Source organism: Aquila chrysaetos, chromosome 1, assembly GCF_900496995.4.
Source record: "Aquila chrysaetos chrysaetos chromosome 1, bAquChr1.4, whole genome shotgun sequence".
Classification (NCBI taxonomy): Eukaryota; Metazoa; Chordata; class Aves; order Accipitriformes; family Accipitridae; genus Aquila; species Aquila chrysaetos.
Genome location: NC_044004.1, coordinates 78,218,226 through 78,237,334, shown reverse-complemented (window position 1 = coordinate 78,237,334; position 19,109 = coordinate 78,218,226). Strand labels below are relative to the sequence as shown.

Sequence of the window (19,109 nt, the reverse complement as noted above, 5' to 3'; positions counted from 1 at the left end):
TTTATCTGCCTGTCTTCTGGGGGCGAGTTTTGTTCACCTGCTTTGGAAGGAGCAAACAACGGAGAGAAAAACCAACAGCCAGAACACAGAATTACCCAGCCACTTGGTAAACACAACACTTCGGTGCCTCCCAATTAAGGAATGATGGACCTGCGAGCAAATGGGAAAGCGGGATGTGCTGTGGATTGACGGGCGCTCGGTCCCGCGGCTCCACAGCCTCCGCTGACTGACTGGAGGCCCGACGGCAGCCCGGGCCAGCGAAGGCCGGCAGCCCTTCTCCTCACGGGACGCTTCTGCACGGGGTTGTGACGACGGCGGAGAGTTGCGTCTGTTGCAAAATCCCTCAGAAAAATTAAAATTTAGGGGCTGTGTTTATCGGCTAGAGATACCAGCAGGCAAACCCACAGCACCTGGGCCCCGCCAACCTGCGCCACGGCCTGCGCATGCGCGGCGCACCCCCCACCCCCGGCGAAGGGGCGGGAGACTCTCCCGGCACCCCCCCCCCCATGCGATTGGCGGCGCGTCCCCCTTCTTCCCGCCCCTTCGGGGAGCCACCTCCCTTGCCATTGGCCCCGCGGGTCGGCGGCGCCTCGCGGTTGGCTCCGGCGGCGCTGCGGGCCGGCGGCGCTGTGGGCGGGGCGGCCCGCCGTTCGCCGTGAGGTGCGGGAGGGCCCCGGCCGCCGCCGTCGCCGCCGCTGCCGCCGCCGCTTCCGGGTCCGTGGTGAAGCCGCCGCGGAGGACGATGGCGTAAGTGCGGAGGGGCGGCGGCGGGCGGGGTCGTACTCCCGTTCCCACCGGGTTGGGCCCGGTGCGGGTCCGCCGCGGGCTGGTTGAGGAGGGATCGGGCCCCGCCGCCGGCCCTGGGCCTGTCGGGCCCCGCCGCCGCCGGCGGCCTCCGTGAGGGAAAAAGCGCCCGGGCGCCGGGCGGCTCTGAGGGGCGGCAGCCGCCCCCGCCCCAGGAGGAGCTGGGGCCGGCGAGGGCCTTCGCCGTGCCGGGGGAGGGGGCCGGGGGGCCGGGCCGCGCTTCCTACGCGCCCGCCGGTGCTGAGGCGGGGGCGATCGTCCTGTGCCGCCTCGCCCCCCCCCCCCACTCTCCCTCACAACCGGGCGTTGTGTTAGCGGTACCGGCGTGTCCCCCCTTTCCTCCGCCGGCCCCGTCCGCTTTCCGTGGAAGCGGTGTGAGAGGAAACCCCTCCGGTTTCACAGGTTCCTGGTTTTTTTTTTGTTGTTTTTGGTTTTGTTTTTTTGGTTTTTTTTTTTCCCGTTGCGTATGTCTTTTGTAGGTTAACGGCGTGCAGAAAGGGTGTCAGGTCGGAGGACGGGAGTTCAGGCGCTTCCAGTTTTGTTTGGCCGGCGAGGAAAGTTTCGCTCTTCCTTTCCCTGGCCGGTGAAAGACGGATCTCTGCCAGCGCCCGCGGTCCTTAGAGGGTTTAACACACACTCACGCTCATCTGACACAAAACGCTTTTTGACGTGTCCAAAGCTGTAACGATAACATGCTTGCGCTTCACATTGTCAATAAAAAAAATCTGATGTAATTTATTGATATAACATGCTCAGACACGTTAATACGGTGGAGGTGTATTTTGAAGATTAGCGTATAGCCGGTATCCCAGTCATAATCTACGTCTGGATTTGTTTCCCGTCTTAAGGCACATCTCCACAGCATCCTTCACGAAACTTTGGGAAAACTTCCAAAGTTGGTAGTTTGCTGCAACAGATGTATCTATCTATAGATAATTTTATCAGGTTTAATATGAAAAAAGACCACGATCGTTGCCATGGGAGTTCTTGTGTTGTGTAATTTGATTAGTTAATTCTACTTTTCTGGCTTTTTTTTTAATTGTAGCTGTGCAGGTTTTTTTCCATTTTTTGTGTGTAAAACGTGATGACCAGATAAACAATCGGGCCAGAAATTTTGGCAACTGAGAAGAAAAACTGAAGTGTAGGAGGGAGTAGTCCTGTTGATTGTGAAAGTATGTTAATAGGTTATTCAGATAGTCATTGGTAAAAGCAGTATTTAAGGTCTGATTAGGCAGTTGGCTCCAAATGGATGTTCAGGGATGTTCACTTAGGATCATGGGCTGAATTTGCACAATTTGACAGTGTTCATGAACAGGTTAATGCATGAGTAGATTTTGCTCATGGTACATCGTCTTGGGTGATTGGGTGGAGGTACACGCACGTCTGGGACTTCTCTAGAGAGAGCTCTCATCCTTGTGTGTGGCATGCTGAAGTAACTCACCCCTTTTGGGTATGCCTTTCGAAAACTTTGGCATGTGAAATATGCATCAGCTGCTCTCTGGTAATTGCTCTTTTGCATAATTTTGTCCTGTGGGGAATAGGCAAAGTTTACTGCTCTTCATTAGCAGTGTTGCAGAGTTATCCTGTGTTTATGGTGGTGTTGAGACGTACTACCTTCTCCTAGTAACTTTTTATCTTCTTACATAACTTCTTAGAGCACTTGTTGCTGTGCCAAAATCTTTGGGTTGACTGTAGACTGGGACAGATGCTAATGAAGACCTATATGTAGTTCACTTAAGGATGATGATGAATCAGTCACAAGACTGATTTTTAGTTTGATTTATGGCACATTTCCCCTTTTCTCCAAACCGTGATGGTGTGTCAGAGGAGAAAGTTAGAGGAAGTAGTTTTGGAAAAATTCATATGTAAGATGTAGAAGACTCAATTTCATAGAGTATTTCAGAGGTACAATGCTGTAGTTCAAATTAAAAAAAAAAAACAAAAACGAGAGGGGGAATAAAAAAGTCATTGCCTTGTTGAGACTAGCCCCAAAAAAGAATATATATATATATATATATTTTTTTTTTTTTTTTTTTAAATAGAGGAGTGTGCATAAGGGAAGTTTTTTTTTTTCTTTTTTTTTTTTTTCTACTGTTATGAGCCTTTAGGTTCTGTTGTTTGGGTTTTTTTTTGGTTTTGTCCTTTTTCTTCTTCTACAGCATCAAAAGCTGGCAATGTAAGCAGGAAAGCAACCCTCTCTCCTGAACATGTCTGGGAGGCAAGGTTAAACAACATATTTTTATTTTTTAAAAATCAAAATGAAATGAAAAATCATCCAAAGTTCAGTTAGGCATTCCTAGGTTAGCAATTGAGTGATGCAAGGAGTACTGTATGTTGATTGCCATAGCAAGAGTTTGTCTTTGATTTCTTCTGTATTAAAACATGTCTTGTAGTACTAAAAGTAAATAAACAAAAATATGTCACTTCTGCGGTTTTGGACACCGGATCAGTAGATACTAGATTTTTCTTCTGTTTTCTCTCGCTGCTCTCAGAAGAGTGTTAAATTTTGTTTTAAATTTTTTTTACTGTAGATGCTTCTCTGGTGGTTTCAATTTCTCGGTTAGGTAAAATAAATCTCATCAGGTAGGCTACTGTAAGAATGATTTTTATCTTACAGTTCCTTTGAATATACTTTAATTTTCATTTAGTTATTTTTTAAGTAAATGTGTTATTTACTAACGTAAGCTACTGTAGTGCAAATGTTTTTTTAACTAAGGCTGTTCACACACTGGTTTAACTAGGTGTGACTCTCTTCTGTGCTCTGTTTTTGGTTCAGCTGTTTCCGCTGGAGGTGGTAGCAAGATTTCATTAGTATAATTAAAGCATTAGTTTAATTTGTTTACAGTTTACCGCTATTGTTACTTCAAGCAGTAGCAGAGGGGGAAGAAAATAGGCCTGAATCTTAGTTATTAGAAAAAGAGCTGCTGGTGTTTAATTCAGTGTAAGGTATGAAGCCAATGCAACATGTCAGATGGCAGAATTGCTGTGCGGCTGCTGTCACTTAGCTTATTTTTTGTGTACATGTGATTTTTGAGAACAACTTTCCTTTTCTTCCTTCCTCTTTCCCCTGTTTGTTGATTAAAGAATAGCTGAGCTTCCTAAGCTGTGCTGGGACGGGTTTGAAGTCTTCGGACCTAACTGGAGTGTTTTGGGAAAGGTGCCAAGGTTGGCAGCTTTTTGTTTTGTGAAATGTGCCTAATGTGCATCTGGGTGCTGACAATGTCATGATACCTTCAGAGGAAAATTCAGTTGAGTTGTGTTTATGTTTGAGAGACTCCTTTCTAATATCATTTAATTATCTAAAGCTCTGATTTCATAGCAGCTGTTGCTGGAGACCCTTTGAATGAAAGTGATGGAGTTGGTGGGATGCAAAAATGCCATTTCTTTCCTTTTCTCTAAGGAACCGCTGTGGGTATGGCTCCTTTACTGGAGATGTGAAGCATCCAGGTGTATTATCTTTGTTCATTTATTGAGACCAGGGGAATTTCCCTCCTGTTGTTTAATGTATCATTTTGGGTGTAGTTGTGATTCCACTGTCTTGTAATTGCTGTAGAGGTTGGGAGTTGAGTATCCTCAGAATGGTAGTTAACCTCTAATAACATCAGTTAACATATATTTGATCAATGCTTGATTTCTGTGAAAATCTGAGGAATATGTCTGACTAATTTCAGCTCCTGGTTTATTCCCCGCCATGAATTCTAGTAGTAATAAGGGAATTGGCAGCATCCGTTATTTCCCCACCTGCTTCATAACGGTATTAAAAGTGTTTCTTCTCAATATCATGAAATGCTAGTTTTTTTCCACACCTTTGGATACCAGTTTTATTCAGCTGTTTCTACAAGGTGTGCCAGGAAAAGAGTGTTACAAAGGATGTGATAAATAGACATTTCTTCTTCTTTCTCCTTTTCTTATGCAGCTCAAGACCCCTATTACCCTAATGCTCTTGGGCACTGAATAAAATATGTTGCCTTCATCCTCAGCTATAGGTACAGGACAGACCTTTTTCAGGTGGGTTGTTGCTCCCTAGGCTGCAGCTGTCTGCCAAGCAACTGCACTCTGGTGACCAAGAGCCTGATGACCGGGCTTATGGTTTTTTGTCTGTCAACTCTTTTCATACAGGCATGCTTTCTGTAAATTTTTAATGGCTTTGTTCCAGCAGTGTTTTTTTTTCTCAGTGTTAATCTGTCAGGCTGAGGTTAAAACTAGTTTACCTATTTGGTGTGATTGAAATGTATTTATAAAGATTTGAAGCAGCTGCTTTTGAGTATTTGGTGCTTTAGGGATAGCATATTTGCTGTGAAAATTGGATCGAATTTGGTATACTAGAAGCAGGCTGGAAATGAAGCGCATCCCCCAGGATTATAACATCCCTTGCATCTTTTTAGTACTGAGGAAAACAGATCAATGTGTGACACAAGTAATTAAAATTCATTTTTTTTAAGTTTAAGTGTGTGTTTCCACTGTAAAGAAAGCCTGTCTGATCAGGAGGAGCAAATGTACAGCAATATCGAACCCTCGCATCTTCAAGCCAGTCCACTGTCTGCTTTGAACAGGCCCAAGTGCTCTAAACATGCACAACCTGAAAAGCAGGCCCCAAGTATTCCAGTTTGGGCATCATAAATAAAGGATTTGGCCTTTATCTCTCCTTACTTCAGATATCTCATTTGCAGAAAGAAGACTACATAACCCCTTAAAGGACTGCTGTTAAGATAAATACAAGTATTGGGATTCTGTCACTTCAGTGCCACAGAATCCTCCTCTTCTCCTGTCCTCCTCCCAGGAGAAAGCTAATATGTTTTGTATGTATTAACATGGTATGTGGTAAATGAGAGCCAAGAGTGACATACTGAAGAGTAAAGATGTGCTTAACAAAAAAAAAAAGAAAAAAAAAAATTGGGGGGAAAGGCAGGTAAACCAAAACACTTGCCATGGTTTTGGACTATTCCAGCATGTTAACTGAGCTTATTGTCACAAAACAGTGGAGACCTTGAGAAAATACTATAAACAAGCGCAGAGAGGTAAATGTGAAGTTCTGGGTTTCTCTTCCTCTTTGATGGATTTTCTTTCTTGTATTAGCAGGGTTGGTTAAGACTCGGTTTCCCACCCAGGCTTAGGTCTCATCCTTCCAAGAGTAGTCCCTTAAGATTTGGAATGTATACTGTTACTTTAGAAGAATACAATAGCAGTATGAATGTAAATTACAGACTCCTCAACCTATGGGTCAGTGTCGGAGTGCAACAGTTAATGTTTTGTCTGCTTGCAAAGTCATTTTGCACACAGGAATAAATGCAACAGAGGGTGGCTTGAGTGCAGGCAGCTGAGAGGTATGCATGATTTAAATCTATGGGTACAATATATAGGACATGGAAGATGAAGGCAATTAGGTGCAGAACGGCCAACAGAAAGAAATGCTGGTTACTGAAAGCAGCTAATATCTGTCCTGAAAAGACGGCATCTCTTCCTCATAACAAACATGATGATCCAGATCTTGCCTCTCCATTCTCTGTGCTGTATAAATGCACAAGGGCATTATAAACAGTGGGTACTACTTAAGTCTCTGCATGCATCCCCCTTCTATTACACTAATTCATATGGCCAAAATTGCTTCATAATTTAAGTGGATTAAGCACCTGGTTCATCTGAGATGCATACCGAGAGCCCACATCTAGTGCAGGTGTTGCTGCTGCCTGTTTCTGAGTGGTTAAACTTTCATTGCCATCATCCTCTTCCTCAGGTGATTTGATCAAGGCTGAAGGGTGCCCTGACAAAAAAAAATAAAAATCAGTGGGGCAGCATGTTTAAGGATCAGCTGTGGAGCTCCAAAATGGTGTATTGACATATGATGACTGATTGGGGATTCCTGAGTTTATTTGCATGCAAATAGCAAATGTATTCCAGAAAACTTCCAAGGATATCCAATTTCTGGTTCTGGGTAGCGATGACAAAAAATGATGAACACTGTCTTTGTTTAAGCAACTGAGTATCAGGATCCCATGAGTTGCAGTCTCTGAGTTGTCTTGCTGCAGTCCTATTTGGAGCATAATGATATTTAATGTCCTGTCTCAGTATCACGTAACATTGGGTGATAATTTCTTAGGAAAAAGTGCCAGGTTGCTTTCTTGAGAGATTAAATAGTGTTTGTGTTTGTTATGGTGGTAGGCACTCCTCACCAATTGACAGCACTTCCACCGTGGTCTTGATCACAAAAGAGTGACCGTGTTGCCTGTTTGTAAGAAAGGGAAAAAACCAAGTTCTTTCTTCCTTTTTGCTGAAACTGTTGATTTTGGTTTCTCTGGTTACCCTGTCATTCACGGGTTAAAGGCTCTTGGAGGCTGCCTGCAGAGGCATCATCTGCTTCATAATACAAGTTGACATGTGGGGTTTTTATTAAGGTACTGCAAATGTCTTGAAGCAAATGACACTGCCATTATGTGATTTAATTTGCTGTTGTAACGTCCCTTTTAAAACAAAGGCTTATTTTTTAAGGTGTGTGTATGTGTGTGTGATGCTTATTATTCCTCTTTGTAGGGGAGCTAAGTTAGTAGCTTCTTTATCATCACTACTGGAAGCATTGTCTGGTGTTTTGGTGTTCGGGGTTTTTTTCTTTGGTTGTTTCTGTTTATTGCTTTCATGTTCTTTCCTCCCTATTCTGTTCCTTCTTACAGAAGAGGTAGCAAACAGATTGTTAGCACTTATTCTTGGGACTCTACTCGTGTTTTAGTTCAAAACATAGGCTCTTAAGTCAAGGTACTGTATTTACCCAAATGTAGGGGAGAAACAAGTGCATTAAAGGCAGGTTTTTTCAACTTTTTTCACATTTTGTTTTCAAGTTACAATAGTGAGAGGCAGTATGGATATCACAGGAAAAACTGGATAAATTGTTAGTTTATTGCCAGCACTTCTAAATACTGACTATTCCGAAGATGTTTTGCTGCTCAAAAACTAAGGTCTTACCAGTGTTATTTAGTTTTATGTTCTAGAGCTCTTGATGGAGAGCATCAGAGACTTCATAAAGAAAGGAAATAAAGTCTACTAAGTTTTTTTGAGGTTGAATATTGACAGGAGGACAGGCTGCCAGGAGCTGGAAGGTGTTTAAAAAAAGGAGGAAAAAAAAAAAAAAAAAAAGGCAGAATTAATGCTTATATGCCTATCTTCATGTAAGAAGGCTTGACAGATAACATCCAAGGGAGAAGACTTCAAATGAAACTAATGCAAGTAAAATATTGCTATGTAATTACAGATGTTATGGAGTTGAGCTACTCCCTGTTAATCACACTTAATTAATATAACCCAGTTGCAAAGTGATTTGTGGGTGGTTTGAGTAAGTGTGTAAGATCAGAAGGACTGTTTTTCTGCTCTCTATAACAGAGATACTATGATAGTCACTTTTTATAAGATGATGCAAATCCATCCTTAAGCAGAAGAATTAATGGACACAGTGGATTAGGAGGTTATGGGAATTTTCCATAACTCCTGAAAGTGTCTGCTTCGGCCTTTCCTTCCACAGGGGCAGGGGGTTCAGTCTCATGTTGTTTCATATTCCTTTTTTGAATGTTAGAAGGCTTAATACAGACTCATTTTTACTTGCATGTTCAGTTACCTTTGACTTACTGCTATGGTACAACAGTTTTATAAATTTATTTGCTATTGTATGCTGTATAGTGCATTCAGGGTACTAAATTTGGAGAGCGTATTCTCGCATTCTGTAATCCGTTTTAGGGAGGCACATGCCTGGAAACTCTGTTTGTTTCAGCAGAGAGGAGTGGAAGTGTTTCTGGAGCTCTAGAGTAGAAGAAAAGGTAGCTGAGAATCATGAAGATGTTATTGAAGACATAAAACCAGTAAATTCATATTTGTGTGAAACAGACTGTTAGAGGTTATTTAACAGGGTGCATACTCAATTTTCTCCAAACTGTACTGTGCTTGTTATTAATTTTGCTTTGTTTTTGTTTTTTTTTTTTTTTCCTTCAGTTCTATAGGTGCTGGTGCAAAAACAGTTTAGCAATGGATCAAAGAAAAAATGATAGTTTTGTCCCAAGTATCACACAGTTGGAAGACTTCCTAACAGAACATGACTCCAATGTTGTTTGGCTGTTAGTAGGTAAGGTGAATCTATTCTGTTTTGGTTAAAAGTTTTCTTGTGTGTGTACTTTTAAACATGCTTCTCTAAATGTTGGCATACCAATATCAAATTTCTTACCAAATTACATCACAACGTTGAAAACAGTTTTTTATTTGTCATACAGCTGCTTAGTGAAGTATGGCAATGCTGCTTAAGTAATTAGGAAAGAAAAAGTACAGAACTGTTTCCAATACTAATTGTGCTGCAACACTTGGGAGGTAAGTCCAGTGTGCAAAGGACGATGCTCTGCAATTGCAACTCTGCTAAATAAGACCTCAGTGAGAACTTCTCTCCATGAAATAAGTTTTTTCTAACACCAGAGTAAGCTGGTGATTAATTGTAATACCATAACAAAGGATTAGCATTGTAGCACATGACAGGCAGATACAGTAGCTTCGTTATACCAATATGTACCTATCTGCCATTTAATATGGTATAGTTTGAAAAGTGATATAAAGACTGTTGTGTTTAATGACATAACTTCTAGACTAAATGGTGTGCCACAATAAGTCTTTAAGCCAAACTATTGTGTACTCGGTTATGGGCTGCTTTTGTAAATGTGCCTGATTTAGGTATGCTCATTTTTTTATAATTCTAGTGCTATTGTTTATATTTGGGTAGGTACTTCTTTTATTTTCTGAGCCAATGAACATGTGGATCAGGGACAGCAAAATAAAAACTAAGTTGTATTCAGGTCTGGATGAGAGTGCTAGAAGTGTGTGCTGAATTTGGACTTTTCCAAAGGTAGAGAACGCCTGCTTTTCAGCCTTGATTCTTGGACCTGGAATGAGGGGCAGCACAGGAAAAATAACTTTGTTTTGACTTCTGGGACGGTAAAGCATGGCTATTGACATATTGGAATTATTTTTCAGTACGCCAAACTGAATGAAAAGGACATAGGCAAATTAGCTGAGGGTGCTTTCTGAATATTATTCTTTCATGTTTTACTATGTTGACATGGAAAGCTTGTACTCAACATAAAATTCTAAGTGTAATCAAGATGAAAATAATGGAATGACCATGCTGATAGTTGCTCATGGTAAAATGTGGAACAGATGCAGAACAGATCTGAAAAATTTGTCTCTGGAAGCTTTGACTTGAGAATTAGAGATGTTTGGGTCTTTCATGAAAGAATAAAAGTGTCAAATTGCAGCCTGCAGAATTTTCTTTTTCTGTTTTTCCCTCTCTGCGCTGGATTCCTAGAGCAAACTACTAGTAATTCTACTTGGAAAGTATGTAGGAGGATATAAGCAATTCAATTTAACAGCTATAATTTAAACCAAAAGCTTTGCTTAGCTTTCTTATTATCTTGAATCTATTAAACTTACAAATTTCTGTTTCATAGAAGGGTGGATGGAACTTCAAGAAAAAATATAGTCCATCCCCTTTTTCTACAAGCAGAATGACCTATATAGAATTATGCAGTTTTGGGGAGCTGCTGATCCCTTAAATTGTAAGAAACCACCTGCTATTCCAGAAACAATGACACAAACAACAGAAAAAGCTGGGTAGCCTCCTGTTGTTATGAGGTTTGGATAGAAACGTATTCAAGTAATATTTATTAACTGACCCAGTTTCAACCAGCCTTTCCTCCTTTGCTTTCATCTGCTGACCTATGGCATCCTGTTATAAGAGAACAAAAAATTATGTCAATAGTTTCTTCTCCTGAATCCTGGAACAGCTAACTATTGATCGCCGTAAAAGAGGTGATGAATTAAAAATCACATGCAGTAAAACTTTCCAAATGTAATTTCCAAACTGTAGTTTCAGTGAAGAGGCTTTTAAAATCAAGAATATAATAGTGAGATGAATAGAGTTTATGGGATCTGTCACTTAATAACAGAGACTAAATTTGCTGAGGGGAAAGAAAAGGCTACAATTTGTGGCAGAGGTGAGACTAGTGGTAAAGGCAGTGGATTAGGACCGTAATGCCTGGAAACTGCACTAGTTTGCTGATTTTTCTCAGTATATCTCACCTTAAGAGGGTACCTTCTTGGCTTTAGGTATGTAGAAGTTAAGTGTCTAGTTGAACTTTAATCTCAAATTAAGTTTTATTACTGGAATGAGACCCTCTGAGCGTGAGTCATTCCACCTTTCTCCCTACATTGATAGAGGACCAGCAGCGAGTAGCTTACTCATCCAGAAGCGAGGGGAGGTAAATGCTGTCCTTGCAGTATGCCTTCACTGAAAACCAAGAGCAGTTTCTTTCCTGGGGTATAGCTTTAACCCTCCCTGCCTTGTTCCTGTGTAATCACCCACACAGATTTGATTTGTTTTACATGTCAGGCAGCTTACCCGCCCAAGTGTATGAGCTACTTGAATTTTGGCCACACTGGATCCATTTTCCAGTAACGAAGAGACAAAGTCTTGCAAGTCTGTCTCTTCTACCTTCTCCTCATCTTTCAACAAAGCACAGGTGTTGTTACAAACCAGTGGAGCATCCCACTGCAAAAAAATTAAGGGGCAGTAAAAGGACAGGTTGTGTTTGTAACTTTTTTGTGGTTTTTTTTACTTTCTGCAGAGTGAAGGCGTCATACCTGTATGCCTTTCTGCACTTCAGATTTCCTGTAAAAGGCACAATAAATCTGAGCTTTTCAGTATAAAGTGTATACATAACGGAAAAACTTCTGTTACAAAGTTCAGTTAGTATAATGAGTAGAGTTACTGCAAATACAAAAATTGCTTTCTTTTCTACTCTGCTTTGGATGAAACAGAGTGGTAATTATCCGTAAAATGAGTTAGAACTAGTCCGTTTCCTGGCAGTCCCATTCCTTTTGGGTTTGTCCTTCTGGAAGCTTTCAGAACCCTTGTAGTTAGAAATAGGTTACTAGCTCTTAATCAACTAAAGTAAAAATTACTTTGGGGATTAGCAGACCTAATTTTTTTTTTTTTTAAAAACATGTTTCTCATTGGATTGCTATTTCCTTTTTTTCCACTATCAAATTCCATGCTTGAACTGTTAACAGATTTCTGCTAACCCAGGGACTGGTACATTTCTCTCAGGATACAGCAACTTAGGAAATGGTTTCAGATGTGATAATGTTGTTTCCTGTGCCAAGATATGAAAGACTAGAAATCTATTTTACAGTTCATGGTGTGGAGAAGGCAGGAGGAGGAATGTAGTATGACTTCTGTGGTGGTTTTTGGTTTTTTTTAGGGTGTTTTGAAATAAATGACCATGTGGGATAATCCATGTTATTATTTGATCTATGAAATTTAACTACTTGGATGATAAGGGATGTAATGACATATGTGGTGCCTTTTTGCAGGTCCTCTGGAGGACAGGTTTTTTAATATTGAGGAATGGAAAAGCAGTGGAGAATCTATATTTTTCTGAACTTCTCCTTTCCCCTTTTCCCCGCCTCCCATGTCTTCACATCCTTCTCATACCATCTCTCTGAAAATAGTCATTAAAGTGTCCCATCAGTTTCAAATTTTTTTGGAGAGTAGGAAGAACATTCTTGTGCTTTATAGTCTTAATAGGTAAGGCTTTTATCTAGGTCAGCATACTTTAAAAAGTAATTGAATTCATTTTAATCTTTCAACAGCTACAATATTGTCTTGTGGATGGATTATCTACCTAACTTATTATAATTCCCGGAATATTGGACTCATTTTAACATTGGTTCTTAACAGATTATATAAACATGGCTACATCCATATTGGTAAGTTATGATTACTGTAATGCCGCTGTTTATCTACTGCTTTTTATTATACCTCAATTTGCTAAAAACTCAAAGTAAAATCAAAGTGTTCCTTTGTTAGAGTAATTTGAAAATTACAAGCATGGATTTAATTTAAGAAGAAAAAAATTCAATATCATGCTTTAGGGCAGGATTCTTGGTGTAGGTAGAAAAACACCCCCTTTTTCATTGAAGTCTCATTATTTTATATTAAAGTTCACTTGACAGTTTTTTTAACTTTGAGTCAAGTTTACTTTTTTTTGTTTGGTCTCTATACTTTGTGTCCTTAAAATCTGTGCATTTTCCATTACCCCTTTTTCAAAGCCCTGTAATCGTAATGGTTAGTGTCCTAAAAGGAGAAGATTGACCTCAGTCCCCCATGGGACCTGCCTGATCCGCTTTTGAATTTGCCTCATAATTTGGTGTTAAGAGGTGCAACCTCCCACTCCCCCACACCTTTGAGGCTGGTTATACAGCATCTGAACTGTGGGTTGCAACCACTGGAGTGGGCTCAGAGAGGCACAGTGGAGCCTCAAGCCTCAACTCCCTGTTATGGCAGTGTCCTTGCTTTCTAAAGAAACTGTCAGAACAACTAATCATGTTAATCCATACTGGGACTGTGATATGTAGAATTTATACTGTCTAGAACATTTGCATCAAAATCCATTAACTTTTTTTTTTATATTTTAAAACATTTTTGAATAAAACAGGTCAGTACAAATCACTTGGGCACTCACCCACATTACAAAAATATCTGGTGCTGAGTCACAGAGGGCTGTATCCCACAACCTCACTCTGACTGCACTTTTAATTTTCTGTCAGTTATTCTTCCATGTCTTCCTCTATCTGCTTCCCAGAATGACAATGACTTTAGTTCTGGACTCTTTCTGCAACTATTGATCATAAATGTAGTGAAACCTTAAAAAAACCCACCCACCCATACCCGCCTGCCAAAGAGACCCCTGCAATAATTTGTTTATGTCCACAAGAATTTAAGAACTGTAATCCAAACCATCTTCAAATCCAAATTTTTGAACAGCAATGTAGATGAAATACTTATTGGCTGCTACACTTGATCTATGGGCTTTTATTAAAATTTCTCTGTGAAATTGCTATTAAGTAAAGACAGCTGGACATAGCTGACCAAATATATGGTGTTCTTTATAAACTTAATCAGTAAGAAGAACATAACATTAATTAAATCCCATGATTTACAGCTTGGCTTGAATCAATTAGTGGTGGGGTTTTGGGGTTTTTTTTTGTTTTTAAATCAGGGTATACTTAACTTTCGGTGGGTGAGGTGAAAAGCCTTAGGAAAAATATGAGCTATTGCATTACCTGCTGGTCTTTTCATGCTTATTAATCCTTCCTGCTGTAAACACAATTTGTCATAATAATTGGACTGAAAACTTTATAGCCATTTAAAATTTGAAAAATTATTTTGTCAGAAATCTTTATTTCTCTAACTATGGTCTTGTATACAATGGCTTGATACTACAAATGTTCAAAATAGCTTTCCTAACTCTTTTCACAGGCTTTGCAAGGCACCTGAATGTTCCTGAGTGACTAGTGTGTCTCAGGGGATTGCTTGTATTCTTAAGTGGTGCCAAATCCAGCACTTTTTAAAGTTTTGTACTTTTTGTCTTGTATGTTCTGAATCTCTGACTTCCCTTCTCCTCTGAAAGTCAGTGTGTTTTCAAAGGGGAAGCTCAAGATACTCAGTAAACCCATTTCAGATAATTGAATACTATGTTCTTCCTCTTCAGAAACTAAAGCATCAACAACTTTAGGCTGATGTCTGATAAACACTGTTTTGTGCACTAGGTTCCTTTTCATTCTCTGTGCTGTCTGGAAAAGTCATGGTTCGCGAAATCTATTTTATCACAGAAGACATGTCTATCAGGTACAGATTTCCAAGGGGGTGGCTCTTCTAAATAGCGATTTCACATACAGTGAATGTATATGTCTAAATAACACATATCAAAATACCATCTTACTAATGAGCAATAAATATAAATGTTAAAAATAAACTGATTCTTTTGATGGTAGTATTTAGACATTCTTAGATACTTGTTAGCTCATTTGCTGGTTGAGTGTTATCAGTTGGAAGTGAGTACTGGACAAGGTTCTAGTTGTCCTCAATATTTGAGAAAGAAAATTCTTTAGAGTTTGAAGGAGAACTATTTTTTCATTAATGTCTTTCACTCCTTCATGCTCCCACTCTTAAGTCTGGCAGATTCATTTTGGCTGAGTAGTTTGCATTTATCTACTGGAATTGAGAATAATTTTTCATGAATGACCCACTAGTGAATAGTTTGTAATTTTGTTTCTTACTGTTAAATTTTGAAAGCCTTGAGAAGGCAATGGCTATGGGGTTGTATACAAGTTCCGCTAATGCAGTAATTGTATAATATTATACTGTATGCTTTATGCTGTAATGCTTCATGCTTTAATATTGCTTGTACACTACTGCAACTGGAGATCTCTGCACTGCCTAAGGCAACATGTCATGCAGCTGCATGTAGGATTTTGGATTATCACTCTCAACTTCTGTTTTACCTGATTTATTTGATGTAGAATTCAAGATGGATTTATCATATTTCGCTGGTGGAAGATGTACAACCCTAAGCAGAAACAGCATGGTAAGTTTCTCAAAAAGGTTTCAAAGTTTAAGTTTACAGGTAGCCTACAGAAAAATACTTTCTTTGCACAATCGCATGAGTGTAATTGATTTGTTAATATGTACCTGAAGTACATTGAATCATCAGAAGGTATGGGTTCTTTTAACTGGTTGATCTGTGTTAGTAGACTAGAACACCACAATGAAATAAATACAGGATTCATTAGCAGGGACTTGAACCCTTCTTAAGAAAAACCATTAACCTTAATAGTAGCCTTCATTATCTGTAGTCTAAGCATAATTGACCCTGTATTGAAGTTTGTAACTATAATAAATGGAGACTTCTTATGTTCTGGAAGTGATTTTAGTTTCAGGTTTTAGCATTGTGCTGTCAGTATTTTAGCAAAAGTGTTACGGTAGGGGATGTTCTTTAGTATTTGATAACCCTGTGTCTTGATGGCATCTGTGGTCATAGAAGTTTTTCCTTATCTCTGGCTGAAGAAGGACGATTAACACCAGATGCAAGAGATTAATTGTATCTGTGAGAAAACATAAGTAGCCTGGTGATGTGTGCTTAGTCATTTATAGGATTAGAATCTGGTTGAATGAGTCTCAGGTCCTGCCTCTCTTGATTTTTGAAGAGTCACAGCTCCGTTACTGATTCAAGGAGGTCCAGAAATGGCAACTGTGCACAGTTGAGGAGGGCACTGATTGAGAGCGTCATCGAACTTTGGAGGGCTTTTTTTTCCCCATCTCCCCTTTGGAAGTGGCCTCTGATGGTGTGAAGCCTCTTAGACTTGTCAGCAAGCTTGTACAGCTGTTGCTTTGTCAGTACCAACTCAACAGTGGTAGGAGTACTGCATACACATTATGCAGGTAAATAGGAGACGCTGTTCAATAAGGTGATACGAGTTGGGAGGAGTTGCTCACTTCTTTTTATTGAGGCATTACTAAGCCTCTAAGGTGATAGGACACGATTCAAGTTCTTTATACCGTAAGATGACTAATTCAAAAAGTGGAAGCTAGTCGTAGAGTTAATTAGATTTTTCCGACCACAGGTTATTGTCCAACAGGTTTTCATAGAATTTTCTTCATCTGCTAGTTAAAACATATTTCTCTAGTGGCTTACAGAATGAAAAAATGAGTTGAACTTAATGTAATAAAAATAGTTGTGTATGTCTTTATGGTGGTATTTTTGCTTGGCAGTATTGCAAGGCTTTAACCATTTCTGCTGGCATTTAAGACTGCACAATTAGTGGACAAATAATCCAAGTAACCAAGGAGGTCAGAGGTGTATAGGTCTGACAACAAAGTAATGTGAATAAAATACTCTCTTAAAGAATTACTCTTTTTCCTAGGAAAAATAACCTTGCTCACTTCACGTTTTGATTATTTAGCAGAGATGCTTTCACTTTCTACCTTAAAGGAAAAATAAAATCTTCAGTGATTCTTAGCCTATTGTAGTATATTCTTCCTGATACTTTTTAATCTTCTTGATTGCAACAGAAATACCTGTACCTGACCAAATGGTGAAGGCTGCTGGTAACTTGCATCTTAAAGATTTATGTTTTGTTCAAGGATTAATCCCTTGCAGCTGTCACACAGAATGATTGGAAAACCTGTTGTAGCTAGATATTACTGGTGCATAGCTTTGTTTCAGATCCTTTTTAATAAAACAAAAAACCAAAATAGCGCTGAGACTTTCCCATAGAAAAACACATAGGCTGAATCAGGGCTATTAACAATTTAAAGATCCCACCAGATTTTTATGAAAACACAAGCCTTAAATATTTTAATATTTTTGCTTGGAAAAAACACATCTTATGAAGACTTACATATAAGCAATAGCAATTAGTTTGAGTTTTTTATTTATTTTAATTAGTTTTGGTTTTTTATTTTTAAGTTCTGTAACTGAAGTGCAGAGTGCTCCTAACAATAATGTGAAACGCAACAGGAATGGGATTTTGCTTCTCATAGTGCTGATAAACTTAAAGTCCTGTCAGTGTAGAAATAATGTAACCTCATTTGATTTTTTTTTTCTGAGAGATATTAGAGTATTAGAGGAGGTTTTTTTGTGCACAAAGGGGAGGCTAGTGAAGGATCCTGAAATACTTGGAGACCTTAACAAGGGAACTCCCTTTCAGGTAATTTCAGGTGTCCAGGGACACCTTAAATTTCCTAAAAGCTATCTTTGTCTGTTCAAATGCGTATGAAGCTTGTATCTGTCTCCATCTCCTGAAGGAATGTGCTGAAGGTAGTGCAGACTCCATTCCTTACCGATCTTGTGGGAGGAGAACAACTAGAAATACATTCATATATTCAGAGGTTTTAGAACCAGTAAAGGCTTCAGCATTAATCCAACCCAGTCATACAAGTTGTAAAGTTTTCCCTGGAAGTGCAATAAGTGACCTTTTAAAAAGATTGAGTGTTGATGAGTACTTGACATGTTCAATAATTTATACCAAAGTAAAATTGTCTTTAATGCTAGGAATTACATATTCAATCTTGATATAACTTCAGCTTCCAGGTTGTTGCTCCTGACAGTAATAAAAATCCACTATTGTTCCACCTGTGCATTCAACATGTTCGCGTTATTGGGAATATTCTTCCCTGATAACTGCTTTCTAATCACATGGCTTCTCAGCCTTCTTCCTGAGGAGCTGAAGAATGTGGCAGTGTCTGCCAGTCACTGCTGACCTGCTGCGATCCACTGACTTTGCAAGTCTTATGAGGATACACAAAGAAATAAAAACTGAGCGAGGAGCAGGATCTGAGGTTTGTCAGAGAACAGTGAAGGTTATTAGGAAAAAGAGGGCAAACTCGGAGAACAGTTTCCTTTTTTCTGGTGTATGTGCTTTGCAAAATGCTTTATGGTATACTCTTCATATTGAACTTCTGGTAGTCAATATGTGTTTATGATCAAAGGGTAGATTACAGTAAGGGATGCTAAGAAGCATTACTATTAAACCTTTGTGTCAGAAAAAGGAAAAATAAAAACGCTTTGCATTCTGTTTTTTTTTTTCCCCACGCTTTCTAAAGCTAAGAGAATGATTTTGTTACCATTCTTCTGAGAAGAGGAAAAACTAATCTACCAAAATTGATGCATTGTCTACCTGCCCACTGGAATCTAAAGTAATGTTGCTGTAAGACTTGGGTTGCACTGTAATTTGTGGATGCTTCTCATACAGACTTAATCACAGTTCCTTGCATAAGAGAAGGTTTGAACCACAAAAAGTTTGGATAATGATTATTGATAACCTGTAGTGAAGTTGCACTTCCTGCTGTGGTTTCTTAAAAGTTCCTCAGTTTGACCTAGCAAGTGCAATCTGTTTTTCATCACGGCACTATGTTTGTACTAGGCGTGTCATACCAATGCTGAAAGAACTTCATAAAAAAATTCAAGCATGTGGGTTGTCTTCCTGTCTGGAGTGTTAAGTTAAACCATACTGGGACTTGAGAGTTGGTTTTGTACATACTTGAGAAATTGAAGTGGTTTAGAAACAAAAGTTGGAGGGTTATGTTGTGAATAGGGCACACCCAGATGTCTTGACTTAGGTGCCACAGCAGATTATTAATTTTCATATTGTAAAACTATATAGTGTAGTTTGTGTGGTGTTTTTTGAAGGGGGAATACTGTTTTGAGAACCAGTTCCTCTACTTTTTATTGTCAGGAGTGACTTGTTTCATGTTCCCATTAGGTTTTATTTAGTGGGTATATTTATGTTGAATTGTTTGGGTAGGTGTGATACAAACATTTGAATAATAAATAAATAATACATCTTGGATAAACTCTGTAGGAAGCAAATGTCAAAACCATGGCTACATTAGTAACCTTGATTCCAACAAATGTTGATAAAACTTCAGTATTTTGCTGTCAATC

General features: G+C 39.4%; 1 protein-coding gene across 16 annotated transcripts in view; it reads left to right on the top strand.

Moving 5' to 3' along the window:
• Positions 1-628: 628 nt before the first annotated feature.
• The window catches only part of KIAA1109 (KIAA1109 ortholog), a 127,675-nt gene continuing 109,194 nt past the window's right edge, over positions 629-19,109 (top strand). For 15 of the 16 annotated variants that reach the window (XM_030038425.2, XM_030038776.2, XM_041127083.1 and 12 more), the window contains exons 1-4: positions 8,776-8,905; positions 12,475-12,591; positions 14,434-14,512; positions 15,187-15,251. In XM_030038425.2, the coding sequence (XP_029894285.1) occupies positions 8,809-8,905; positions 12,475-12,591; positions 14,434-14,512; positions 15,187-15,251 (358 nt within the window). In that variant the 5' untranslated portion in view covers positions 8,776-8,808. Of the gene's footprint in view, positions 748-8,775; positions 8,906-12,474; positions 12,592-14,433; positions 14,513-15,186; positions 15,252-19,109 lie in introns of those variants that run through there. The other variant, XM_041125566.1, reaches the window with a different exon arrangement.